This window comes from Aethalodelphis obliquidens, unplaced genomic scaffold (genome assembly GCF_003676395.1).
Source record: "Aethalodelphis obliquidens isolate GAN/ISIS:26980383/991018 unplaced genomic scaffold, ASM367639v1 scaffold8, whole genome shotgun sequence".
Lineage (NCBI taxonomy): Eukaryota > Metazoa > Chordata > Mammalia > Artiodactyla > Delphinidae > Aethalodelphis > Aethalodelphis obliquidens.
Genome location: NW_020837952.1, coordinates 54668127 through 54696126, shown reverse-complemented (window position 1 = coordinate 54696126; position 28000 = coordinate 54668127). Strand labels below are relative to the sequence as shown.

Here is a 28000-nt window from a genome sequence, read left to right as displayed (position 1 = left end):
GTATCTCATGACAAATGGGAAATTACATATTGTTGCCCTTGTCCACAGATGCTCCCCAACAATAATGAGATGACAAATGTGACTCTAAAGAAGATTCTTTATTGAGACCTACTTTAAAAATTTCACTCCCTGATTTAAATAAACTTCAACTCAGTTGACTGGCTGATGGCTGAGCTAGGTAAAGGCTTCATGGTGGCAAAAACACTCCCCACCTATGATGACATCAAAATAGTTCCTGAGTAGTGTCAAGTATGAATATACTCAGGGTCTCTGTCCCATCTTCTTCAGGGTTCGATTAAGCTAGAAGAGAAAGAAAAGCAAAGTCAGATATGGCTTTTTTTTTTTAATTTGTTTGTTTGTTTGTTTTTGGCTGTGTTGGGTCTTCATTGCTGTATGCGGGCTTTCTCTAGTTGTGGTGAGCAGGGGCTACTCTTCGTTGCGGTGCGCAGGCTTCTCATTGCAGTGGCTTCTCTTGTTGCGGAGCACGAGCTCTAGGCACTCAGGCTTCAGTAGTCGTGGCACGTGGGCTCAGCAGTTGTGGCTTGTGGGCTCTTGAGCACAGGTTCAGTAGTTGAGGCGCACGGGCTTAGCTACTCTGCGGCATGTGGGATTTTCCCAGGCCAGGGCACAAACCCATGTCCCTTGCATTGGCAGGCAGATTCTTAACCACTGTGCCACCAGGGAAGCCCAGTCAGATATGGCTTTTTCACCAAACCTTTTCCTACAGTGTGCACGATCACCAGGCCAGGCCGCCCCTCTGACATGAGCATGAGTTGTCTACTATCATGTGTAAATGCTTGGTTAGGTCCTCCACCTGACATTCTTATGGTGTCACACAATTCATGCAGCTTGTTCTATCTGCCCTTCATACTCAACAAACACACATCCCATACTGCTCTGCCCATTTTATAGACAGGAAAGGGACCCAGGGTGACTAGACTTGTCAGGGCTCTATTATTATCCTGCAGGAGGAGTCTGGTATCATGGACCACAGCACAGCAGTGACCTCTGCTGGAGGACTCAAAGCACCAAGACGCAGTGGCTCTAGCTACGGCCACAAAAAGTGACCCACAAGACCTCTCCAAGGGCAGGATGTGGAATGCACCAAGTCTGTCAGAACAGAGCTTCATGGTCTCAGCTTGCAGAAACTGGCCAGACCTGTCTAAGTCAGAGAGTAACTGCCAAGTGGTGAGGGATGGGTCAGAGCAGGCAGTGAATCCACCCATATTAGGAAATACCAGGGAGGGAGAAAGAGAGCCGGCCACCCGCAGCGGGAGATCTTGGAAAGAGATGCTCCAGAGAAGGCTGACACAGCAACTCCTGCGGGCCCAACCCCACTCCCCAAACCCCAAGCAGCCAGCCAGTCTAGCTCAGAAACTTAAAGGGCCAATTTCAGGCTTTCTTGAAAACAGAAATGAGAAATAAACAATTTATAACTCCCCACCCAGTTCCTAACCTCTGTCCCCAGCCCACACACCGCTCTCTCAGACCTCTCACCTCTTCAAATTTGTGAATCTGCCGGATGAAGAAATCCCCATAGCGCCTGGCCACCTTGGTGTCTGCGATGTGGATCATGTCCTATGAGAAAAGCAACCAGACAGGAGCGGTGAGGGAGAGCTGCTTTCGGGCCTGCAAACAGCAGTGATGCTAAGTGCCAGATAGACCCCTATGGAAGAGCACTACCAGTCAAGAGCTGCTCTTTCTGTTTAGATGGCTGATTTTTATTTTCTTCTTGTTAATTCATTTATTTTATTTTCTAGTCTTTTTAACGAACATGAATCTTTTGGCTATAGTAACATTTAAAATAGCATTTTATTCTTATACACTGTTTATGAGTATAAAGTTGCAAATTAGTCTAGATTTTAAATTGTTTTTTAGCTCAAAATATTTTGTTGAGCACCATTTTACTTGTAAATTATGACATAATCTAGGTTAAGATCCAAGAACTTTCTGAATCTCTTTGATAGGATTTTTTTCAAGTCAAGGATGAAAAAAGGCAAAAAAAATAGAAAGTAATTTGCCAAGGACAAACCTGAACCAATAAGGAACAATAATAAAAACATGCAATTAAAAACATTTTCATGTAGGATATTTAAATCATATTATTAATTTAACCTGAATATAACCTCACAGCAAAATTTTATTTGTAATAACTAAGTTGCTAAATCTTGGGAGAAGTGTTTTATTAAAGACCATCCAGATGGTTGGGACCAGTTCAGCTGGGCCACTAAAAGGGATGGAGGGATGGAGCAAATGACTGATATTGGCAAAGAACGCGTACATGTCAGGCATTGGGAATAAATGCAAAAAGGACTTTAGTTAGCTGACGTGATACGGCAGGGGATAGACAGTTCTGATATTTAAAAACATGACTTAAAAACAACATTGAAAAACTTCCCCAACAGACATGTTTCTGCTTTTGGTGAGTCTGTTCATGGCAGGGATAGCCAAGTTCTGCCAAACACCAAGCCTTCAAAAAGCCATTAAGTCTAAAATGAGAGGATCTGGTTTAGCAAGATGAGCTTCCAAAAACAAGCTACCCAAACTGGCCAAGCAATTCCACAACTAGGTATATATACCCGAGAGAATATTGTTCACACAAAACTTGTACACAAAAATTCATAGCAGCATTATCCATAATAGCCAAAAAGTGAAAACAGCTCAACTGTCCACGAACTAATGAACAGATAAACAAAGTGTGGTATACCTAAACAGTGGAATGTTATTTGGCTGTAAAAAGGAATAAAGTACTGATACCTGCTACAACCTGGATTAAACTTGAAAAGATGCCCAGTAAAAGAAATCAAACGCAAAAAGCCACATCTTTCATGATTCTATTTTTAGAAAATATCAAGAATAGAAAAATCCACGGAGACAGAAGGAAGATCCCTGATTTGCCAGGGATGGCGGGGGGAAGGAGGAATGGGGAATGCTGTTAATGGGCAGGGATTTCTTTTGGGGATGATGGAAATGTGGAATTAGATAGCAGAGATGGTTGCACAACACGGTGAACAAACTAATAATCATGGAATTACACCCTTTAAAGTGGTGAAGTTTGTTATGCAAATTTTATCATTAAAAACTGTCAGCCAAAAATTAATTTTAAAAATTATTTTTTATTGGATTATAGTTGATTTACAACGTTGTGAAAAAAGAGTATTTAAATTAAATAAATAAAAAGTAGTTGTTAGCAATGGATAAACACACACATATGTATGGTATAGGTCTTGTGAGGTTATTTGTCTCTTAGGGTTGTGTATCCCTAAGAGATGTTGTGTACATATGTGTATTGTAGACCAACATCTTTCTGAAAGCAACCAAAAATGTAGGATATTTTAAAAAATTGCCTCATAGGTGCTTCCCTGGTGTTGCAGTGGTTAAGAATCCGCCTGCCAGTGCAGGGGACACGAGTTTGAGCCCTGGTCCGGGAAGATCCCACAGGCCGTGGAGCAACTAAGCCTGTGCGCTACAATGAAGAGCAGCCCCCACTCAGCTCAACTAGAGAAAGCCTGCATGCTGCAACGAAGACCCAACACAGCCAAAAAAAACAAAAAAAAAAACCCAAAAAACACCGTTATGTATACTGTTCAATAGCCAAAAACCACCCAAATGTCCACCAGTAGAAGAATGGAAACACCGTGGTCAGTAACTGCAGTAGAATTTGGACCATCACACATCACAGAACAATAAGCATGACTGACCTACTGCTACATAGGACAACGGTGGATGGCGATTCTCTCAAATACAATGTTGAGCAAAAGAAGCTGGATAGAAAATACCACATACTGCATAATCCCATTATATCAAGTTCAAAACCAGGCAGCACCAATCTAGGGTGGTACAAGTCAGGACAATGGCTTCCCACCCACTAAAGGACTTCCAGCAGTCTACTAAGCACCCTCCCCGCTTCTTCTCCAACCTCATCTCCCACCACAACCTCCTCTCAGGCCACTCCAGCCACACTGCAGCTGTCTGGGCTCGCTCCTGCCTCAGGGCCTTTGCTCTAACTGCTCCCTCCACCTGGAATGCTCTTCCTCCAGGTATCTGCTTGCTAATTTCCACACCTCCTTCAAGTCTTAGCTTCGGTTTCACTTTCTCAACAAACTCTACCCTGAGCACCTTACTTAATACTGCAGCCTGTGCCTTCCACCACCATTACCCCAACTTACTCCAGGGCACGTGGCAACTTCCAAACTACTACATGCTTGCTTAATTATAACGCTTTATGTCATTTTTTTAACACTAGAATACCAGCACAAGGGCAAAAATCTTTGTTGATTTTGTTCAATGATGTGTCCCAGATGCCCAGAACAGTGGGTGCCTTGAGAACCTAGCCCAAGGGGCAGTCATACCTTATCGATGTAGAAGTCAACCTCAGAGGCGGACTGAAATTCGCCATCGAGGGCAGAGATGCCACTGGTCCACACCAGGTTCTTCATTTTGTGTTTGAAGACAAGAAGCTGGATTCGGAACTCCTGCTCGGTGAGGTCCAGGAAGCCGGCCAGCTTGGCCACAGGCATGGTGGTGTAGAGCTTGAGGAAGCTGCGGATGGTTGAGAGTTGGGCCTGCTGCTGCACCTCATCAGAAAACACCTTCAGCTGCTGTAAGAAGGGCTCCTTGTGGTAATTGGGGTGTACGTTGTCATAGTTGGGCACTACAGGTGACAGGAATTTGGGGCAGGAGTAGCTGAAAAGTTCCTCGTAGACCTGTGGGTCACCTTTCTGCATGCGTAGCATCTTGTCCCCATATTTCTCCCGCAGCTGAAGGTGAATGCTCTCATCGATACGCATGGGGTACATGGTGAGGGCGATGGCCAGCAGGGCGTGCATCTGCTCATTCTGCTTGTTAATCTGGGGGTGGGGGGAGAGATCGGTGCAGGGTCAAATGAATGGATTTTCTGAGGTCCCCACCACCCTCCCAAGTACACTCTGTACAGACCTTCTGACTTCTCCCTTTGTCTTACACCCTTCAGCTAACTTTCCCAATGTCTCCTCCAATCTTCCCTCTAGCTCTACGGAACTTCTGGCCTAGTTCCAGGTCCTCTGTAGTTGTTTCCTGGACTCTTTACTGGTACCTCTGCCTCGGTCTCACCAATCCGCCCTACACATCACTGGCAGGTCAATCGTTCCACACCAAGTATGATCAATTCACCCAGAAATCTCTGCTGGCACTTAACACCTCCAGAATAAAGATTAAATACTTCAGCTGGGCCGTGAAGGTCACCCCAGACTCTAACACCCCAATCGGACTGTTCTCCTGCCTTCTAGCCAAAATGATTTATTGTGCTACTACATGACCACACTTCCAAGTCTCAACACCTCTGCTCTGCTTAGAAACCTGCTCCCAATTCTATGCATGTTTTGAATCCACCCTCCTCCAGGCAAACTGCCTGAGGGCAGTACCCACATCTAACTGATTTTAAACACCCACAGCCCAGTGAACACTCTAGGCACTGCTGGGGAATAAAAGTGAAACAAAAATCCTGTCCTTATCATCAGGGTGTTAATATCCGAAGTAATAGGTGTAACGAAGAAAACACTTAAGTAGGCTAGCCATTAAAAAATCATCCTATTGAAAAAGCATATAGAAGAGCAAAATTTTGGAAGGCGTTTACCCAAAAACTGTTGGCACAGGTGAGTCAGGTGGTCAGAGGCCTCCTTACCATCTCATATTTGTACGTGGTCCTTTGGAACATGCTCTTGGTCCTCTGGATGTAGAGAAGGATGTTGGCAAAGACCCGGATAGCATCCTGGTATCGACGCATCATCAAATATGCAAAACCAACATAATAGTATGTGGTAACCTGGCACTCGGGCACACGAGAATACATGCTCTGTGGAAGGAGGCAGAAGCAGCAGCCATGAATCTCAAGACCAATTCATCCCAGGTAGGATCTGAAAATTGCTGGGGCCTAGTGTCGGCTGAGGTGGAAGCACTGAGAGCTCCCTGCAGAGGCCCTGAACTACCCAGAGGAATCCTGGCTCTGAAGTCAGAGGCTCTGAGTGCAGATCGTACCACTTACTGATTATGTGACCTGAGGACTCCATTTTCTTGGCTGTAACAGAAAAGGACTGGACCAGGTAACCCTAAAATTTCTTTCAGCTCTAAAATCATCTACACCTCACTTTCACATTCTTTCTTGCTTTCTAGTCCTTGCTTTTCCAAATAGCCCTATAAGAAAAAGGACAGATAAGATACACACACATCAAACAAAAACGTACCAAGTTTCTGTGGCTAGGAAAACAACCACTGCTAACGTATCATTACCTGTGCCACCTTAGAACTAAGTAAGTCTTTCATTAATTCTTCAGTGAAAGTTGAAAAGTAAAAATCTGCCAGCATCAGTCTGGTCTGAAAACAGAATCAAAAGACTGCTGAATATTTTAATTGTTAAGCACCAAAGAGAAACCACCTGGTCCAGGTTCAGATTTTCCCTGCAGTGGTTTTCCCAGTTCTTGTCTCAATTTTCCACTGACCTGGGGAGGAATCCTCTTTTATTCTCCATGAAATCTGTCCTAATAATAGATCAGAGTCTCTCTTGAAGCAGACAGACAGACTTTCTGGCTCTGGGAAGGTGGGCCTGAGGAAACAGGGAATGAATTACCTTCTTGTTCAGTTCGATGTTCTCCAGCACCTTGATGGCCTGGTAGTAATCCCCCAACAGGGAGTGCAGACGCAGAAGCCCCACCAGGCTGAAGTAGCCAAGCATCTTGTAGAGGGAGTGCCGTCCATACTCCCCAGCCACACTCTCAGGGTCACCTGAGAGAGACACACGGACACTGTGAGCACTTCAGCAGAGGCAGTGGAAGGAGGGCAAGCCTGACCCTTGAAGTTTACCCTCAGTAAACTCTTCATCTACTGCCAGTCTCTAAAGCTTCCTGCAATAGGGAATAACTGCCTTAGAAAGAATACCAAGCAACACCATGCCTGGCCTTATGCTAAGCTTACATTTCTAAGTCACCTAAGGGGTGTGGCAGCCCCCCCCACCATACACACCTAAGAATATGAGGGGACCCCTCTCATCAATAAGAGTTACTTGGCAAGGCCCCTCCTTTCAGGAAGTCCATGAGATCAAAGCTATCTTCCTAATAACACTATTTAGGTGTGTTCCTATTTACCTTCCTAAGATACTATTTGCCTTTCTCACTGAGTTGACATTTGCACTGATGGTGCAAAAACAACGCGGGTAAAACTATGGACAACTTAGCATCAATCGGGTAGTGGCACCAAACTCTACTGTCATCGCTGTATTCTTTACCACCACTGACCTGCAATAAAAGAACCAGCCACTTCCTTTTCCCCACAAAACCCCATTTTTAATTGAAAAAATAACTGATACACAGACTGAATAGAGACATGGGTATTTTCTCAAAAATGAGTGCAGTGAGCTTGTTAAGATGTCAATGAAAACAACTGGCAGTGTTTGCTGCCAATGAAAACTTGAGCTTTTAAGTAAAAATTAGAATTTCATAAAACTTCTATCTGCCACTATGAACTCAACAGCTCCCCAATGAAGACCTATCTGATAAGGTTGATGGTCAAAGTAACAGATGTGGTTTCAAAAAACTGTATAATTGGGACTTCCCTGGTGGTCCAGTGGGTAAGACTCTGAGCTTCCAATGCAGGGGGCCCAGGTTCGATCCCTGGTTGGGGAACTAGATACTGCATGCATGCCGCAATTATGAGTTCGCATGCCACAACTAAGACCTGGCGCAGCCAAAATAAATAAATAATTAAAACAACAACAACAACAAAAATGTACAATAAAATGTGTCAACTTTCAGAAAATCTTGATAGCTCAATGAATCCGTATTTTACAAAATCACACATGAGTAAAAAAAATTCATTCAAGCTGCAGGATAAACCGATAAACTTTAATGTAACAAAGTATAAGTTCACTGATAAGGCTTCAGATTCCACACTGCAACTAACCTGTATGAAACTACCCGCTGTCAACTTCTGATGCAGAACCAGAGAAGAGCCAGGCTACCTGTAAAGGCTATTGAGTTTCTCTTCCCTGTCCCAATTAAATATCTGTGTGAGGCCAGATTTCCCTCAGATACTTCAACCAAAACAGCATATTGCCACAGACTGAGTGAAGAAGCAGGAGACTCCAGCTCTCTTCTACGAAGCCAGACATTAAAGAGGTTTGCAAAAACACCACTCTTCTCACTGTAACAAGATCTGTATATAGATAAACTTGTGATTCTTAATCTTTTAAGACTGTAAAGTGGTCCTCACACCAAAAAGTTTGAGAAGTGCTTATCTAAACAAAGGCCCTGGAGAGGGAGTAGAAGTGTTTACAAATGCAGCTCTCAGGAAGTGCTTGTTCCGTCTGTCGGCCAACAGACTGCCAAGCCCAGCAGCCCCCAAATCAGCCCTCGGCTCCTGTTCACACCCAAATACCAAACAGGAGCAGCCCATCGCTCCTCCGCACTACCCGCGGCCTCTACTCATGAGGCACAGATGGCAGGCAGCACTCACCTCCACTTGTGTACACCTCCAGCTGTCGGTTGATGTTGGACTTGTCTACAAGGGAGTGAAGGACATTGAGGACACTGTGAACATTCCAGATTTTGGGATTGGAACGAAGGAAGTCGATCTCCTCCTCTGACTTCTTGGCAGTCTTACAGCGGTACTGACTAAACGACTGAAACTGTTGAGGAAGAAGGGAAACGTGCAGCAGTGGCATTAACGCCAAAGGGACAGCACAGCACACAACACGCTACTGCTACCACTTCTCCTGCTACACCAGTCTGTGCACTACTGGTTCTTTCAAAGCCATCTTTGATTAAGCTGTGGATTTGTTCATTACTATGTTACTTATTCCACAGCTAAGCAAAAAGCTCTAAAATGAGAGGTAATTTGTGGGAAAAAACATTCAATTTGGAGTCAAACATAGTCTAAAGTACTTAACGTCTCTGGGCATCACAGTGCCATCAGCCTGGCCACCAGAATCAGGTGGTTTACAACAGATCTACTCATACGTGGTAGAGATGGGGCAGGTACCTGCATGTGTGTCTTCCCTTCCAGAGCTGACCATCAATTCACCTGTGACAGGAACCCAGTCTGAGTCACCCCTTCCCAACCACAGAGCCTGGACAAGTGTAAGGCACATATAGGGTACAATACCACAGCTATTTGTTTGGGGCAGGGTTTCTATCTGGGACCAACACTGGGCTGGCTCCATCTGTCACCCAGAGACTAGCACAGGAGACCTAGTTACTCTGTCAGAATTAAAAGCTCCCTGGTTGATTTCTGGTGCATACACAGGTTTGGAAACCAGGGACCTAGAATCTAGGTTCTAGATGACCTAAGATTACTTTTCAACTCTGAAATATCATCCTCCTCCAAGAGCGCAGGAGAAAACATTTCCAAATTTACAATAAACAAATAGTATCGGGGCTTCCCTGGTGGCGCAGTGGTTAAGAATCCACCTGCCAATGCAGAGGACACAGGTTCAATCCCTTGCCTGGGAAGATCCCACATGCCGCGGAGCAACTAAGCCCGTGCGCCACAACTACTGAGCCTGCGCTCTAGAGCCCACGAGCCACAACTATTGAGCCCACGTGCTAAAACTACCAAAGCCCGCGCTCCTAGAGCCCGTGCTCCGCAACAAGAGAAGCCACCACAGTGAGAAGCCCGCGCACCGCAATGAAGAGTAGCAACTAGAGAAAGCCCACGCGCAGCAACGAAGACCCAATGCAGCCAAAAATAAATAAATAAAATAAACAAATGGATAAAATAATTTTAAAAGCAAATATCCTTCAGCCAACAATTCTACTTATAATCATCCCTAGAAATAGACTTTATCTGTACACATACACCAGAAGAGTGGTACACCATGTACATGGCACAAAAGAACAAGGCAGGTCTCTATACGATGACTATCTTTCCAGACAGTAATTGATGCCTCTGCAAAGGCAAGGAAGGAAGACACTTTCACTTTATCTGCAGTTAAAAAAAAAAAATCTCAACAATAGCAACACGTTCATATATTGCTGCATCAATACAAATAAATGAAAGAGTGGTGGGGAATAAGGAGCAAAAAAAAAAAAAATTTTTTTTTTTTTTTTAATTTTAAAAAAGACAAAAAACAAGAATAAAGAAGAGACCGGTGGGGAAGAGCCCCTCACCCCATGCGGTTTAACTGGTGTTTTCTTCTTAAGCGGCTTACAGTGCTCTCACTTTTCACAAAGACTGGCTGGTGGAATCACACCTGGCCCACACTGGCCAGTCTTTGTTAGAAGCAAGAGCACTTAAACTCCTTAAGAGAACACCAGTTAAGCCCAGGGAATTAGGATTATTTTAAGACGGATGAAGAACCTTAGCACAGATGATCCTCGCTGACTTGCTGCTAGCCAACAGGACAGCCAATCTTCTAAAATTACGCCAAATAACAAGCCAAGGAGCCAGAGAGGGCAAACGAGGCCAGTGTGGTTTGTGGCCTTCACTGCACAAAGGACTGAAGCCTGTCTTGAGCAGGAAGCCTCTTTCTCAAAGTGCCCTAGGAAGGTTTCCTCAGCTCACCAATCACAACTTATCAGCACTCTGTACTCAAAGTCTCTTTGATCCATGGGGCTCAAATAACTGCTTTATTAGGAAACTGATTTCTCCTGAAATACCTAGTAAGAACTGTGCCATCCCTGTAAAACATGGAAAAGATGTTTTTCCAAAATCAATTATTTTATGGTTTTTAGCAACAGCACTCTGAGACAGGTAATTTTTCCCTTTTGATAAAAATGTTCTTTCATTCTGATCCAACATACACTCATATCACCAGCACCACAATCAAGATATAGAATTTTTCTCCTGTAGGCGAGGAAAGTGAGGCTCAGAGAGCTAAGTAACACATCATCACTACAGAGCCACCAGGTGGCAGCCCCCAGACAAGTACCCACTCCTAGCTGACTCCAAAGCCTGGAAACCTGTGTTCTTCCTGCCAGACCACCTCTCAAGGTCAGTTAAGAACGTGGTGAATGTCAGGAGCTCAGTTCTCCAGACTTCTGAGGTCAGAATGGAGCTCTTAGACCTCACTGATTCAAAACACCACAACATAGAGGCCACTTCCACAGGGTATTTCACACTACCCTAGGGTGGCTGTACACCATGATCTTTTCAACAACACAAACAATGGTAACAGCTGCTCCTTGTCTGGACCAGTTATTTCAAATTAGGCCAAGGGTGACCAGATACCTGGTAGATGAACTCATCGATGATATCCCAGAGCCACTGGTTGGGAAGTTCGAGGGGAGCAGGACCATCAGCATCTGGGCAAGAGACCACAGAAAGGTCAGACTCGATCAATGACTATATGCCCATTCAGTAAGGCTGCAGAACGCATTTTGTAATTTCTCTCTTAAAAGGACTATGAACCACAAGACTTCCCCCTCTTCCCACCTGCACATTAAAATCCTGCTAAAAAGAGCTGAAGGCCAATACGAGGTCTCATCATAACCTCAGACTCACTGAGAATGTAGTTGAAGAGATTGCAGTAGTTGTAATAGGATTCAAACCTCTGCTCCAAGGAGGGTCCCCCCTGTAAAGAAAGCAGAGAAAGGAGGACACATTTAATCTAAATGCGTTCTACTCATGGCCTGCCACTGACAGTTGAAAACAAATACAGCTGATCCTTGAAAACACAGGGGTTTTGGTCAAAAATCTGTGTATAATCTGTGTATAATGTATCGTTGACCCTCCACATCTGCAGATTTAACCAATGGTGGATCCTATAACACTATAAATATTTATTGAAAATACCTGCATATAAGTGGACTCGCATAGTGCCAACCCGCGTTGTTCAAGGGGCAACTATATATGAGGATTGACGTCAGCTCTCCCCTTCTTAGCACGTGAGAGCACTCAAGTGACAGGGAAGGTAGTTGAGTGCTACAGCAGTTCAAAGGGGCACCGAATACCTGACGCCAACGGCCAAGTTTTATACCAAAAACTTTAACTGACCATTAAAGATCAGGCATATAGATCTGGCAAGGCAGAGGAGTGAGGGGAAGGTGTTTCAGGAAAAACAGGACTAATGAAGGCAAAGAAGTAAAATCGTGGTGCTTGAAGGTTAGGGAGTAAGGCAGACAATGCTACACTGGGCTACACTGGGCCAGAAATGCAGAGGTCTTACAGTGCCAAACAAGAATTAAGCCAGGGGGTCAGCAAATCCACCGCCACCTGTTTTTGTAAATAAGAACCTTAATTGGCACACAGCCATGTGTACTCACTGTCATGGCTGCTACAAAGCTGAATAGATTCGACAGAGACCATTACAGCCCTCAAAGCCTAGAATACTCTCTATCTGACCCTGTACACAGCAGGCTGCTGACCCCTGATCTAGACTTCATGTGGCTGGCAACAGAACCACTGAGGAGTTCTGAGCTGGGGAACAACGTGATGTATGGTGTATGTTGTGATGGAGTAGAAAGAACACTGCCTTGGAGTCGTAGCCCCACTGCTTACTAACTGTGGGGTCTGACAAGGTACTTAATCCCTCTGAAAAATGAGATTATGAAGTGAAAGTGCCTAATACAGTAAATGCTCTTTCAATGAAAACCTCCCCCTCCAACTCCCTCCCATCATGTACGTGAAACTGCCCCATCTGGTACCTAGTGAAGAGATCACAGGGTCAACAAACTTCTGCTGCATCTTCATCTACAGACCAGAGGAAAGATCAGAGGTGGCAACCAGACATACTATGGGTTCTGATGCCACGTTCTGCCGAAAGCCATGTTATACAGGCTGGCTAGATTACTAGCCCAGCCTGCAAAGTACCTGAGCCATAGCATCAATGACAGAAGAGAATCTTTACTTTCTATCAAATGAGGTAGTCAGAGAGCTCACTGTGATGCCAGAAAAACATGGCCCCCTGCATTACTTTGGCAATAAGAACTCCTTCACCTACCGCCACTGATGGTGGGGGGCTCCTGGGCCAAGGCCAGAGCTCTTGTCAGGTCAAGTCATCCTCAGGGGGATGAGAGTGAGTGTGAGAAGCTGGGAACTCTTTAGATGGAAATACCCTAAGGAGACTGTGGTGGCAGTTTCTTTAATTTACACACGCACATACACGCTCCAACAATTAACGTGTCAACGTGGGGGATCAGACACTGGATTAGAGCAGCGAACAAGACAAAGTCCGTGCCCTGCTGGAGTTTACCCTCTAGTGGGTGAAGCAAACAAAACCCAAATAAATAAGACAATGTCAGAGAGCGATAGGTACTCTGAAGTGTCACATAGTATGGCTAGGAGCCAAGGGAAGGAGGGAAAGATGCAGGAAGTGAGACTGGCAAGGAAGTGTGGGACCAGGTCAAGCAGGACCATGACTAAGACTTGGGATTTTATTCTAAGTATGATGGGAAGTCACGGTAGGATTGTGAGGAAGGGGGTGACTTGATGAGACTATGTTTTAAAAGGATCACCATGGTTACTAGGTTGACAATAAACATAAACGGGCCAGAGTGGAAACTGACACCAGGTGAGCAGTTATGCCGTCATTCAGGCAAGAGATAATAATGCCTTGAACCAGGGTAGGTATGTGCATTTTTAAAAGATACAATGCTATATGCACACCTAACAGACTACAGTACAGTGTAACATAACTTTTTTTTTTTTTTTTTTGCGATACGCCGGCCTCTCACTGTTGTGGCCTCTCCCATTGCAGAGCACAGGCTCCGGACGCGCAGGCTCAGCAGCCACGGCTCACGGGCCCAGCCGCTCCGCGGCATGTGGGATCTTCCCGGACCGGGGCACGAACCCGTGTCCCCTGCATCGGCAGGCGGACTCTCAACCACTGCGCCACCAGGGAAGCCCAACTTTTTTTTTTTAAGATTATTTATTTAAAAATAAATTTTTGGCTGTGTCGGGTCTTAGTTGTAGCACGCAGGCTTAGCTGCCCCACGGCATGTGGGATCTTAGTTCCCCAACCAGCGATCGAACCTGCATTCCCTGCATTGTAAGGTGGATTCCTTACTGCTGGACCACCAGGGAGGTCCCTAGCATAACTTTTATATGCACTTGGGAACCAAAAAATTCATGGGACTGGCTTTATTGCGATATGCACTTTATTGCAGTGGTCTGGAACCAAACCTGCAATACCTCCAAGGTATGCCTGTAAACAGTGTAGATAGTATTTTAAGAGACTTAGGGCACTCTAAAATTTAGAAATCAGGAAGAAAAGAATCCGGCCTAGCTTCAAAGAATTTTGCCATTTACTAGCTGCATGAATTTGAGAAAAAGCAACCTCTCTGGGCCTCCGTTTGCCTACTTTGCAGGATCACCATGAGGACTAGAGACATGCAGATGTGTGCCAAGTGCCTAGAATTGTGCCTGGCACACAGCGACAGTTGTATGTATTTCTCAGAGGGCAGGAGGCTCAGTGGCAATGCACTGAAGGGAAAAAGCAAGGGCATTCCAAGCGGAGGCATCCGAAGGTACCTGGGAACACACTTTTAGGATGACGTCCTGCAACCCAGTGCATGTGATAAGTGTCCAGTCAAGAACTGTGGGGATAAAGAAATTAAAAAGGATGGACAGGCTATGCAGTGGTACCATTTGCCTGAAACAGACACCCAGCTTTCTGGGTTCAATCATTCCCTCCATCCTTTCTTAAAAGAAAGCTCAGAAAACATGCCAACCACTCTTGGACACTGAACCAATATAAACTAGCAACTGTTTTCCAGGGACAAAAATGGCATAGTTTAAAAACTGCCGGCAACGTTTAGATACTCACACTGACTTTGGCATATATGTGCCTGTAGTATAATTCTTTGTACAGAATCAGAAAGACAGCATCTGAAAGAGATGGCAGAGGGGTGCTTTAGTAATCCACCAAACAACCGGGGTCTTCTGGCAGTTTTAGCCCGTGGTGGGAAATGGAAAATGTTATTTCAGAAACCAAACAACATCAAAATTCTAACACTTACACCCCAAGAATACATGCAACGAGAAACTTCATTTCCCACTTTATCCTTTCAACCTCATCTTAATCTCATTCAGGCCCGTTTCCCTTCACCACTTAGATATTTTTGCCATACAGTTGCTTAACCAAGACGTAAATACTAATGGCTCCACGGAAGGCGATATGACAGGATCAAAACTGCAAATACATGGGGATCTTTGACTTAGACATCCTATTTTAAGGAATTTATCCTATTGATATGATGCAACCATTAAAACGAAAGAAGGCGGGGACTTCCCTGGTGGCACAGTGGTTAAGAATCCGCCTGCCAATGCAGGGGACACGGGTTCGAGCCCTGGTCTGGGAAGATCCCACATGCCACGGAGCAACTAAGCCTGTGTGCCATAGCTACTGAGCCTGCTCTCTAGAGCCCATGAGCCACAACTACTGAGCCTGAGTGCCACAACTACTGAAGCCCGTGCACCTAGAGCCCATGCTCCACAACAAGAGAAGCCACCGCAATGAGAAGCCCGCGCACCGCAACGAAGAGCAGCCCCCTCTGGCCGCAACTAGAGAAAGCCGGCGCGCAGCAACGAAGACCCGACGCAGCCAAAAATAAATTAATTAATTAATTTTTTAAAAAGCGGGGATGAGCTCTTTGGATATCAATGTTGTGCAGAAATTAACATACAGGTCTGAGACTATTAGCCTTAGAAAGGCCTGCTGGTAAAGTTGGTCCTTGCTTGGCATCTGGGAACCTAGATTTCAGGAGGGTTTCCCACCAATCTCATAAGGGTGGTCTGCTATCCCTAAACTGTTTGTGCAAACAACATGGTTTATACTGAACACCTGCTTTCCTTCTGGGAGTCTGGAATTTCAGTACATGCTAGGCAGAGGATGTGCCTACACGACCAGCCCCCAATAAAATGCCTGGACATTGAGTCTGTAATGATCTGCTCTGGTAGCTCCATAGAAAGCCCCCTAGCTGTCGGACTGAGTCCTATGAATCCTTCTAGCAAATAATCAAACCTGGGGGGGGTCTTGGGAATCCTGGAGGTGCAGAATACTCTCCAAAAATACAATAAATTTTAAAAATGGAAAGCAAGGAGCATCTATCTAGTCTTTGTAAAAAAGGAAAAAGTTATTCCTAATTGCTTATATATGCATAGAGTATCAGAGAAAGGATAAACAAGAAAATAGTGAACACTAGATGGCTCCAGAGAGAAAAACAGACAACTTGGGATAGAAATGGGAGGGGGATTTTTATACCAAATCTTTCATACTTTGAGTCCTGTGAATCCTTACCTGTTTAAAAACGTGTATTACAGGACTCCTGTTGTGCTCAACATACATAATATTATATTCTTTATAGGCAAAATGTTAAACAGAGCGTAATGTCTGAGCAACATGGAAACACATTTAAGATTGAGTTCTAGCAAACGTTATGGACACTAAGGGGGGAAAGTGGTGGGGATGGTGGTGGTGGGATGAACTGGGAGATTGGGATTGACATATATACACTAATATGTATAAAATAGATAACTAATAAGAACCTGCTGTATAAAAAATAAATTAAATTAAAAGAAAAAAAAAAAGAGTGAGTTCTAGGACTTCCCTGCAGGTCCAGTGGTTAAGAGTCTGCACTCACAATGCAGGGGGCACGGGTTCAATCCCTGGTCGGGGAATTAAGATCCTGCAGGCCGCACTGTGTGGCCAAAAAAAAAAAAAAAAAGAATGAGTTCTAAACCTGAGTAACAATGATAATACTAATGTTTAGTATTCAAAAAATGTTACCTGTAACAAAAGAAGTGAAAGACTTTTACGTTAAAAAACTACAAAACACTGCTGAAAGAAATCAAACACCTAAATAAATGGAAAGACATCCATGTCCATGGATTACAGGACTTAATACTGTTAAATGGCAATACTCTCCCAAATTGATCTTCAGATCCAACATAATTTCTATCAAAATCCAAGCTGGCTTCTTTGCAGAAATTGACAAGCTGATCCTAAAATTCACATGGAAATTCAAGGGACTCAGAAGACCCAAAGCAATTTTGAAAAAGAACAACAAAGGTGGAGGACTTACACTTGCCAATTTCAAAACTTACTCCAAAGCTACAATCATTTAGACAGTGTGGTTGGTACAAGCATAAGGATAGACATAGATCAATGGAATCAAAGTGACAGTCTAGAAATAAACCTCTACATTTACATGATAACAGATTTCGGGAAGTGCCAAGACAATTCAATGGAAAAAGAATGGTCTTTCTGAAAATTGGTACTGGGACAGCTGGCTAATCACATGCAAAAGAATGAAGTTGGCTCTTCTTACTTCACACCGTATATAAAAGACACCATCAGAAAGTGAAATGTGAGAGGAGGCCAGAAAGCCCATTCTGGAGCAACTGTAATGACCCCAAAAATTACAGAGGGAAAAGGAAACCAGTCAAGACAAAAATCCCAACTTCAGTTTTCACCACATGTGAAACACCTCTGTCCCCTCTTCATCTACTCAGTTTTCATTCAACAAGTTATTTACTAAGGAATTTACTATGTACCAAACCCTGGGGAAATAAAACGGCGACCAAAACAGACACAGATCGTCCTGAGCTTTCTAATGAGCCTCAGTCATAGGATCCCACCCAACACACAGGACACAAAACACTCACACCTACCGTTGCCAACCTGTGGAGCAATGGTTTCAGCCTCAGGCCAAGGTGTATTCTTGAAAAATCTTTCAGTCAACTTGGTCCAGCTGAAAATCAAGAAAAAATATTCTAGAACTCCAAAACAGGAAGGATCTGAGAAGAGACAATCCTCATATTTTAATAAATAAGTACCCAAACTCCGAAAAGGGAAGAAGTCACGGAAACAGAGCCAGGGCCAGAGCCTCGAAGTCTACAACTTTCCTCAACCCAGACAATCTTTCTTAATAAGGTGAAAGATTTCTTTTACATCAGCTAGGCACCTACCAAGCTCTTCAGGATCATCTCCTGCCTCTGTATCATGAACTCTAGTCATATTTCACTGCTTACTGTTCCCTGACTTGAGAACTACCTTTTAGACACCCCCACCCCCCTCCCTCAGCTTTCCACCTCCCCTTCCACTTCCTGGAGCACTGTGCCTCCTCCCCCTCTCCAAACATGGAAGCACATCAGTCTATTTGTTGCAGTCTGATGCCACAACAGCCCTCAAGCATCCAACGCAAACACTGATGCCCAAGATGCTTCACAACCCTATTTCCTTGATGAAGTCTTTCCTGACTATCTGACTCTGATTGACCTGTCTCATTTCTAACGCCCATTACATAAGGGCCGTCCCCTCAAAACCAGAAGCAGGGCTTCCCTGGTGGCGCAGTGGTTGAGAGTCCACCTGCCGATGCAGGGGACAAGGGTTAGTGCCCCGGTCCGGGAAGATCCCACATGCGGCGGAGCGGCTGGGCCCGTGAGCCATGGCCGCTGAGCCTGTGCATCTGGAGCCTGTGCTCCGCAACGGGAGAGGCCACAACAGTGAGAGGCCCGCGTACAGCAAACAAAATAAAAAATAAAATAAAATCCAGAAGCAACCACTCAGAGCTCAGTTCACCCTGTTTTTTTTTTTTTAACATCTTTATTGGGGTATAATTGCTTTACAATGGTGTGTTAGTTTCTGCTTTATAACAAAGTGAATTAGTCATACATAAACATATGTTCCCACATGTCTCCCTCTTGCGTCTCCCTCCCTCCCACCCTCCCTATCCCACCCCTCCAGGCTGTCACAAAGCACCGAGCCAATATCCCTAGCTCACCCTGTTTTGTGTTGAGAAGTTGTCCAGCACAGTTTAGAAATTAGGTTCTGGGGACAGACTGGACAGGTTCAAAACTCAGCACATCCACTTAGCTAGCTATGAGATTTATCCTTTCTGTGCTTTGTTTTCTCATCTATAAAATGAGGAAAACAACAGAACCTACTTCATGGGGTTACTGGGAAGGGTAAATCAGTAAATACAGAAAAAGCGCTCCGAACATTGCCTGATCTATAATGATCATACATATTATTGCTATTACAATTATTGATAGTCATGGTATTGTTTTAGGCCTTGTACAAGTTCTGGGCAATGAGTTCAACAAAATAACATGTCCCTAGCCCCCAAAGAATCACAGAAACCCCTCAGGCACTCTCTTTACAGAGAAATGAATAAACATCACCCCTTTTTAGAGACTGCATCACTAAGCCAGTCTCACCCAGTAAGAGATCATTTCAGCCAATGGCCCATACCTGTTCTCATAGATGTCCTGGATCTCATATACCTTCTGGTCAATGACATCGCTGGAGACACGACTGGCCTGTAGCTCATACACTTTCTGGTCAATTAAGTCTGAGACAGTTTTGTGGAAATACTGGATGAAATTTTTGATCACTTCAGGGATCACCTGATAGGTCTGCTGTTCATACTGACGTTCATAAGCCAGATCCTGCTTCGGATCTCCTAGAGATTAGATACAATAAATACTTCAAATCCACATATAGAACTTAACAAAAGGGCAAGGCCATCCGCGAAACAAAACTCAAATCTATAAAATCGGGTACAATTCCCTTTTAAACACTCAGAAATATAAATCGTCTCCAGGTCACTCCCAATCCCCACGGGCCTGTTTCCTCAGAACATTTTCCCACTACTTATTCATTTTATTTATTGAAGTTATTTATTTGCTTATTGTTTCCCGCACCAGAACCTAACGTCTATGAAAGCAAGAACCCTGTCTGTCTTGCACCCAGGTGTACCTTCAAGACCTGGAACAGCTATGGGGGGAGAGGGGGAACTGTGCGAAGGGCAGCAAGTAGTAGGCACTTAATATTTTTTGAATAAATGAATGACTGCCATTTTCTACCCATATGACTTGGTGCAAGTAACCAAACTTCTTTGTCCTCAAGTTTTCTCACTTGTAATGTTCATTCATGTCTTTGGAGAACTGCTGTAAGCGGCAAATGAAATACTTCACCCCAAGTACCCAGAACAACACATGGCACTTAATAAGTGCTAAATCAAACCAAGTTACTGTAACAACTCAGGAAACATCAAAAACCTTCCAAAAAAGATTTCACTTGGACTTGGTTTCAATGACTTTAATTTTTCACAACAAGATTTTCTTTTTCAGCTAATAGCTTCAACAAGGAAACCACAGTCAGGACAGTAACCCTTCCCTTCTGGGACTTTGAGGTGGACCATGAATAAGGCCTGGTTTAATAGCTCTCCTGGTGAGAGCTAGTAACTGACTCTAAACCTGGACCATCAAGACCGAGTTTTAAGCAGGTGCCCGTCAGAGCTGCTCTGAGACATCCAAAAAGGTGTCAATCCCTAGAAGCCGGCCAGACAAACCTGTAGACTCACCTGTGTGCATATCATAGTCGCCCGGGTAAGCATAGGGATCGTAGGCAGCCTAGAAACGAAAGAGACACACACAAGACAGTCACCAGCTCGTGAATCCAAAATGCTCGTTCTAGGTTCTAAGGATACAAAGGTGGATAAGACACAATCTCGTTCTTTGAGGAACCCACACGCCTGTGAGAAAAGGGAGAATAAACAGACAATGACAATACCGCGTTACGGCTGCAATAAGGTAGAGCAAAGCACAAGAGGCTGTGGGAATCTGCGAGGCCTGGCAAGACTGAACCCAGACCATAAGAAATCAGAGTGCAGTTACAGACACACAGAATCCTGTAACTAGCCTCCGTTCCCGGACTTGGAAAAGGAGAGGACCAGGGGACCGGACACACGAGATGGGCGGGCCGAGACGGGCTGATCAAGAGCCGGGAGCTGCGGGTGGCAACGGCATGAGGAACGCGCAAGCGGGGAGGCCGGCTGGGGCTGGTCGCGGCCCGCGAGTGCTCCCGGAGAGGCCCGGACACCGTCTCCCCGCGGGGCCCAGCATCCAAAGAGCCCTGCCCCTGTCGCGGAGCTCCGCACACGCTCTAGACCAGATTACCTCAGACTCGTAATCGTCGGCAGGATACGACATGGCTGCACCGCTCGCGGACCTAGGCCGGAAAGAACGGAAAAGGCGGGCCTCGCCTGCCTCTTGACGCCGGAAGTCCAGTCCCCTCGAGGCTGCCGGGAAACCGGAAGCTCTTCCGGAGCCGCCGGAAATCTAAGGCAGCCATGTTTGGAAGGGCGAAAGCAAAAACCCCATACATTATTCCTCCTTCAAATAGAGGCTCCACAAGGAAGGTGATTCTATAATACTCGCAAAAAGTTAGAATTAAACACATTAAATATTTCGGCGTAATAAAGGATGGGCAAAGTAGTTGAAACAAGAAGTAATGCCACTCAAAAGATGGCTGACAGCTTCCTCGGCCGCCCTCTCGCATGAAGGGAAAATCGGATATGGGGGGGCCTGATCGTGGATTTAGTTGTAAGAGGTTTGCCTGCGGCAAAAAAAAAAAAAAAAAAAAGTCTTCAAACGTTCCGCCCTCAAAAGTCTAAACTTACTGGGTGTAAAAGTTGAGGCTTAGTCCAATACAGTGAGAGGGCATTGAGAAAAGGCGCCCGCCGACTTTGGACGTTAAGGTTGGAGCAGGCAAAGATGAAGCCAGCTGTGATGTGAGGAGAGAGTCGTGGGACCCACCCTCTCGTGCAGCCTTGAGCGCTGTGGGTGGTGTTCGGAATCGGGCATGGGGGTGGGTTGGGCTCCTGAAGAAACCCTGGAGTTAGGGAGTGGGTTATAAAACAAACCAACACAAACCGATATGTAGGTCAAGGGCCTTAGTTTAGCCATTTAGAATAGCAGTGCCGCGCCCCAACTCCTTGTACCGCGTTTTTGCTTTGCGTTCCCTCGTTGTCTGTTACCTAGAGGTGATAACCGTCGTGGAACTAAGCTTAAGGACCCATCGAGACTCTTCGTCGGCGCAAGGAGGGTAACCCAGCAACGTGCTCCTCTACTCCAATTACTCCCCTGTCACACTTCCCCTTGTGTCTAGTGGCGTTTGGGATTCAGCTAAAGGAAATCCTGTTGGGAACATTTGAGTTTAGTAGGATATATTTATGTGACACTCTAGCGTGAATAGTTATTGCTGGCCTTCCGTGTGTAAGATACACCTAGCCCACTGTGATCAATGAGTGTCTTCAATGAAATAAGTATTTAAGGTTAATCAGGGCACTAGAAGGCTTGAAATTACCTGAAATTACAGTTAATCTATGACAAAAATTTGATACAGTTTGCCCTCGACTTTGACAACTCCCCAAATGTTCATAACATTACTAGAAAAGAATTGTGAACTCAGAAGAAATTTTTTCTAAAATACAGTAATAAAAAATTTTTGATCTGACATGCTAGAGGAAAGACTAAATTATCTTTCCATTCTCTTTGTGGAAAATGATACAAAATTGTTGTTTTGTAAAGAGGTGATCAAAGTTAATGTAACCTTAAGAAAAATATATTATGGACGTGTTCAAGAAAATTAAATTCGTTTCTGGATTTTGTGATGTTTGTGTTGTCAGCTTTTTCAAATTACAAATTGCAGTTTGTAACTGCAAGATTTCTCCCACAATTTGTGTTGTGATTTCTTGTTCTAAATAAATATTCTCCTTCCTACCTAGTTTTGGTTTTGTCATTTTCTGTTCTTTATTCTTCATGTAAGCTTCAGTCACCAGAAACATGTATCCCTTGTTTATAACCATCTAACATATATTTTATTTATTTATTTAGGACTTTCTACCTCTTCCAGAATGCATACCCTAACTTAGAGAATAATAAAGGCTCTGGGAGGACCTTCCTCACTGGCTACTCTTTTTCACTTTCCTTTGTGGATTCCTCCTCTCCAATCACTAAATAGTGGACTGACCCTCCTCCCTGGGGTTGGTCCTTGGGTCTCCTCTGTTTACCTTCCCTTCCTGGGTGGCTTATCCAGTCCAGTTTAAATATCCTCCATCTGCCATTGACTCCCCACATTTCTATCTCCATCCCAGACCCCACCCATGAAGTGGACTCATGGCCCATGTGAGTATCTGAATGTCTAATAGGCCGTCAAACTTAACACTTCCAAACCAAGCTTCTGATTTTTTTGCCTCAACCTTGTTCCTCTCACAGTTCTTCCCATTTAAGGGCAACTCCATTCTTTCAGTCCCTCAGGCCAAAGACTCAGAACCACCCTTGTCTTTTTTTTTTTTTTAAACGTTGGGGGTAGGAGTTTATTAATTAATTTATTTATTTTTGCTGTGTTGGGTCTTCGTTTCCGTGCGAGGCTTTCTCTAGTTGTGGCAAGCGGGGGCCACTCTTCATCGTGGTGCGCGGGCCTCTCACTATCGCGGCCTCTCTTGTTGCGGAGCACAGGCTCCAGACGCGCAGGTTCAGTAGTTGTGGCTCACGGGCCTAGTCGCTCCGCGGCATGTGGGATCCTCCCAGACCAGGTCTCGAACCCGTGTCCCCTGCATTAGCAGGCAGACTCTCAACCACTGCACCACCAGGGAAACCCCCACCCTTGTCTTGAGTCTTCCTCACAGCACACATTCAATGCATCTGCCCTTGGTTGGCTCTACCTTCAAAATGTTCCCAGACGCGGGGCTTCCTTGGTGGCGCAGTGGTTGAGAGTCCGCCTGCCGATGCAGGGGACGCCGGTTCGTGCCCCGGTCCGGGAGGATCCCACATGCTGCGGAGCGGCTGGGCCCGTGAGCCATGGCCGCTGAGCCTGCGCGTCCGGAGCCCGTGCTCCGCAACGAGAGAGGCCACAGCGTGAGAGGCCCACGTACCGCAAAAAAAAAAGTGTTCCCAGACTCAATTCTCACCACCTTGCCTCTATCATTCTAGTCTAAGCCACTATCACCTCATTTGTATTGTAGCAGCTTCCTCACCGTTCCTGCTTCCAGTTCTCCCTATTTGTAGAATTGCGTTTGAATGGAAATTTCGGACATTGCTTGGCAGCACATTTAGTCTGCTTAGAAATCCAACTTTGACCTGAGAGCAGCTGGACCCCATTGTAGACTATGAAATGTTTGATCACAGGGTGTTTGATTTTCTAAGTCTCCCTGGTTAATGGAAAACCAGTACTTCAAAGGGAAAGAAACTGTGGGCAGAACAAAGCTCCTGGAATAATTTTACCTGGGAGAGTTGGCTGAGAGGATTCAGCAGCTGAAAAGCTACCCTATTTCTCTTGATCTTCTTTTGCTTGGGATTTGAGGCAGGAAATTCTGACTCAGAAAAGCCATTAGTTATGTTTTATAGTCGTCCTGGGTTCTTCAGCTATGTTCAAATTTCAAGCCCCACTTCCCAAGAATCTCCAGTTTGTTTGTAGTTCATGTACTGTCTGGTTTGTTTCCCTCTCCTGAGATGATCTCAGAAGCCTCTGCTCACTGCCTTTTGGGGCAGGAGTATGTAGGCCTTGAGAGACCAGTAGCTGAGTCTTTACAAATCAGAGCTAAAAGTGTCTTTAGGGATGATCTGGTATAGGAATCCACTAGATAGAAAAGAACAATGTTTCCTGAGTGCATGTTAAGTTGTAGCCTTCTTTCACAGAGAATATCGAAGACTGTTGTTCTTGCCTGCAAATAAATATTCACTTACTTTTCTTAAAATACAGTGCCCTCTCTCTGCAGTCTAAAAGATCAATAGATCAATTCTCAAATTGTTAAAAATATAATCGTCATGCTATATATCTTGATTGGGGTGATAGTCACCTAAGTGTATACATTTGTCAAAAATCACCAGCCTTGTGCACTTAATCCCCTTGTGTGTGTGTGGATTTTACTGTATATACTTTATACCTCAATAAATTTGATTTAAAAATTATAAGTAGGGACTTCCCTGGTGGCGCAGTGGTTAAGAATCTGCCTGCCGATGCAGGGGATACGGGCTCGAGCCCCGGACCAGGAAGATCCCACATGCCACAGAGCAACTAAACCCGTGCGCCACAACTACTGAGCCTGTGCTCTAGAGCCCGCAAGCCACAACTACTGAGCCCACCTGCCACAGCTACTGAAGCCTGCGCGCCTAGAGCCCGTGCTCCACAACAAGAGAAGCCACCACAGTGAGAAGCCCATGCACCACAACGAAGAGTAGCCCCCACTTGCTGCAAAAAGAAAGCCCGTGCACAGCAATGAAGACCCAATGCAGCCATAAATAAATAAATTTATAAAAAAAATTATAAGTAAAATTAACAACAAATTACTAACCAAAAAGTTTTGGAACTTACACAATAGACAAAAGATTAATGCCACTAAGAGATTAAAAACGTAATTCTCCTACCAATAGTGAGCTTATTTAATCATTAATAAAGGAAACAACAGTATGACAGAGCTGGCTTGAAAAGAATTTGAGAATAGTTAATGGGCAAAGGAATGATGAAATACAATTACTAAATTAGATCCAAATCTGTTTCCTGCCCTACAGAATAATAAAACCATAACCTTTGGGGTTATCTTCTCCATTGGACATACAAAAATTATTGCACTTTATCAGTTTCCTAAAAGCTAACTTCTAACTTTACAGATTTATAAGACATCACTGAGTCCTAGTCAATTGTTAGTCAAAGTCAAACTTCCCCAGAGAGTCAGATGTCCCTTATGTGGGTTTATTAGAAATACTCTAGCATGGCATTAAGAAATCACATAATCACTGTATGTCATGTTTTTAGACACTAAATAATTTTCCTCCACACTAGTTTCCATTACTCCACATTTGATAAAGACAAGCGATATTTTAATTTCCTGTTAACTCCATTTAAGAAAAACAACGTCACTGGGAATTCCCTGGCGGTCCAGTGGTTACAACTCCGAGCTTCCACTGCAGGGGGCGTGGGTTTGATCCCTGGTCGGGGAACTAAGATCCCACAGGCCGTGTGGCGCAAAGAAAAAAAAGAAAAACAACATCACAAGTATGAAAAGTATGAGGATAAATGGCAATTGTATTTAGGCCTCAATGTGGAGGTAACAGAGAGTGGAGAGTGGTGGGGACTGCAGCACGCCCCATCTCAAGAGGAGAGTTGCTGTGCAGCTCCAGCCAACTAGTCCTGTATTGCCATATCTTCTGTCTCTTTTTTATTTTTTTCGGCCACGCTGCGCGGCTTGGGGCATCTTAGTTCCCCACCAGGGACTGAACCCCGGCCCTCGGCAGTGAAAGTGCATAGTCCTAACCACTGGACCGCCAGGGAATTCCCTCTTCTCATTTTTAAGAGAATCTGGAAATCAAAAGTTTTATGTTAAAGCTCTCAATTTTTATATGTTGGCAACTAGTTCAAATTGCTCTTAAATATTGTGTAGCATACATGGAATCTAAAAAAAATGTTTCTGATGAACCTCGTGGCAGGGCAGGAATAAAGACGCAGACATAGAGAACGGACTTGAGGGCACGGGGCTGGGGGGGAGGGCGGAGGGTGGGGAGGAGGGGAAGCTGGGACGAAGTGACAGAGTAGCAGACATACATAAACTACCAAAGGTAAAATGGATTTTACCTGGGAGAGTTGGCTGAGAGGATTCAGCCTGGCTACTGGGAAGCTGCTGCATAACACAGGGCGGTCAGCTAGCTGCTTTGTGACCGCCTAGAGGGGTGGGATAGGGAGGGTGGGAGGGAGGCGCAAGAGGGCGGGGATATGGGGATTTATGTGTACATACAGCTGATTCCCTTTGTTGTACAGCAGAAACTAACACAACATTGTAAAGCAATTATACTCCAATAAAGATATTTTTTTTAAAAAACATAATAAACTGTGATTTGGGCATTAAAAAAAAAGAAAATTCACTGATTATTTTGATTAATTAATTAACTTGCTTTAGGTGAATGGGAAGAAATAAAGTACATTTGTGGTATTTTGGGAAAAAAAAAAAAAGGACTGTGAATAAAACTACAGAAAGCCACAGCTTTCTTTATCACATCTGAAGCCACGGGAAGGAAGCGGCTGGTGGCATTGAGACAGCAGGGACAACCTGCTTTTTGATCTTTTCTCTTGTGCCCCTGTTGATACAAAGAAATAAAATATAAAACAAAAGCAAAAAAATAAAATATTGTGTAGGCCAACAGGATGAAGGAAAGACTAAAAGGAAAGCCAAGCCAGCCTGAGGCAGTGTCAGTAGCTGACCTAGAACAAAACCTTCTGATGGGAAGATTGAAGCCCAAAGAAAGGAAACAGTTGCCCCCAAATCATGAGGTGAGTCACGGCAGAGTAGGACTTAGAACACAAGCTCTTGGATTCCCAGGCAGAAGCTTTTCCCCCAAAGCAACATTACAGGTTCTTTCTTTGTCTCCTGTTAAGTGCTTCATGTTCTATTTGCTGATTGACCAAACATAAATGACTTGTGTATGCATGCTTGCAGCACCCTTAGGTCAAGTTCATGCCAGTGTTATGTGCCCACAGTTGCGTAGGATTTGCATGGGCCCTAGCCTGCATCTAAACTTTTTATAATAAGAACAATAGCTACCACATTTTGAGCTCTAATTCTGTACCCAGCTCTGTACTAGGTGCTTTACTCACATTATATTATTTAGTCCTTGTGATAACCACATGATATAGGTACTACTCTTTTATTTATTTATGTATTTATTTATTTTTGGCTGCATTGGGTCTTTGTTGCTGCGCGCTGGCTTTCTCTAGTTGCGGCAAATGGGGGCTACTGTTCGTTGCAGTGCGTAAACTTCTCCTTGCGGTGGCTTCTCTTGTTGCGGAGCACGGGCTCTAGGCGCGCAGGCTTCAGTAGTTGTGGCGCACGGGCTTAGTCGCTCCACGGCACATGGGATCTTCCCCGACCAGGGCTCGAACCCATGTCCCCTGCCTTGGCAGGCGGATTCTTAACCACTGCGCTACCAGGGATGTCGGATATAGGTAGTACTCTTACCTTCATTTTATGGATAAGGAAACTGAAGATAAGCAAAGGAAAGTCACTTGCTCAAAGCTATAAACCCACTCATTTGTGGCTTCAAAACTGGTGGTCTGAGGCTTCCCTGGTGGCACAGTGGTTGAGCCCTGGTCTGGGAAGATCCCACATGCCGCAGAGCAACTAAGCCTGCGAGCCACAACTACTGAGCCTGCATTCTAGAGCCCACGAGCCACAACTACTGAAGCCCGCACACCACAATGAAGAGTAGCCCCCACTTGCCACAACCAGAGAAAAGCCCACGCGCAGGAACGAGGACC

General features: G+C 44.7%; 1 protein-coding gene across 2 annotated transcripts; it reads right to left on the bottom strand.

Annotated features, from left to right (window-relative positions):
* Positions 1–79: 79 nt before the first annotated feature.
* EIF3L (eukaryotic translation initiation factor 3 subunit L) lies at positions 80–21040 on the bottom strand. 2 transcript variants are annotated; one of them, XM_027107604.1, is made up of 13 exons: positions 20869–21040; positions 20274–20322; positions 19160–19370; positions 17578–17657; positions 14732–14793; positions 11470–11539; positions 11197–11270; positions 8485–8656; positions 6605–6759; positions 5663–5833; positions 4353–4850; positions 1498–1578; positions 80–300 (listed from the first exon to the last, which is right to left on the bottom strand). In XM_027107604.1, exons 1-13 carry the CDS (start codon positions 20899–20901, stop codon positions 262–264), a joined length of 1695 nt encoding a protein of 564 aa, XP_026963405.1. In that variant the 5' UTR covers positions 20902–21040; the 3' UTR covers positions 80–261. The 2 variants fall into 2 exon arrangements, with proteins under 2 accessions (XP_026963405.1, XP_026963406.1); XM_027107605.1 differs by lacking the exons at positions 17578–17657; positions 20274–20322; positions 20869–21040 and having other exon boundaries at positions 19160–19238.
* Between the last annotated feature and the right edge of the window lie 6960 nt (positions 21041–28000).

Bases quoted from the DNA above. Each gene is read 5' to 3' on its own strand.
- EIF3L (XM_027107604.1), bottom strand. From the start codon at position 20,901: ATGTCGTATCCTGCCGACGATTACGAGTCTGAG. The intron at 6,760-8,484 runs GTGAGTGCTGCC...TGTCTCTCTCAG, and splicing joins GGAGGTGTACACAAGTGGAG to GTGACCCTGAGAGTGTGGCT. The intron at 5,834-6,604 runs GTAATTCATTCC...CTCCTTCCACAG, and splicing joins ACATCGAACTGAACAAGAAG to AGCATGTATTCTCGTGTGCC.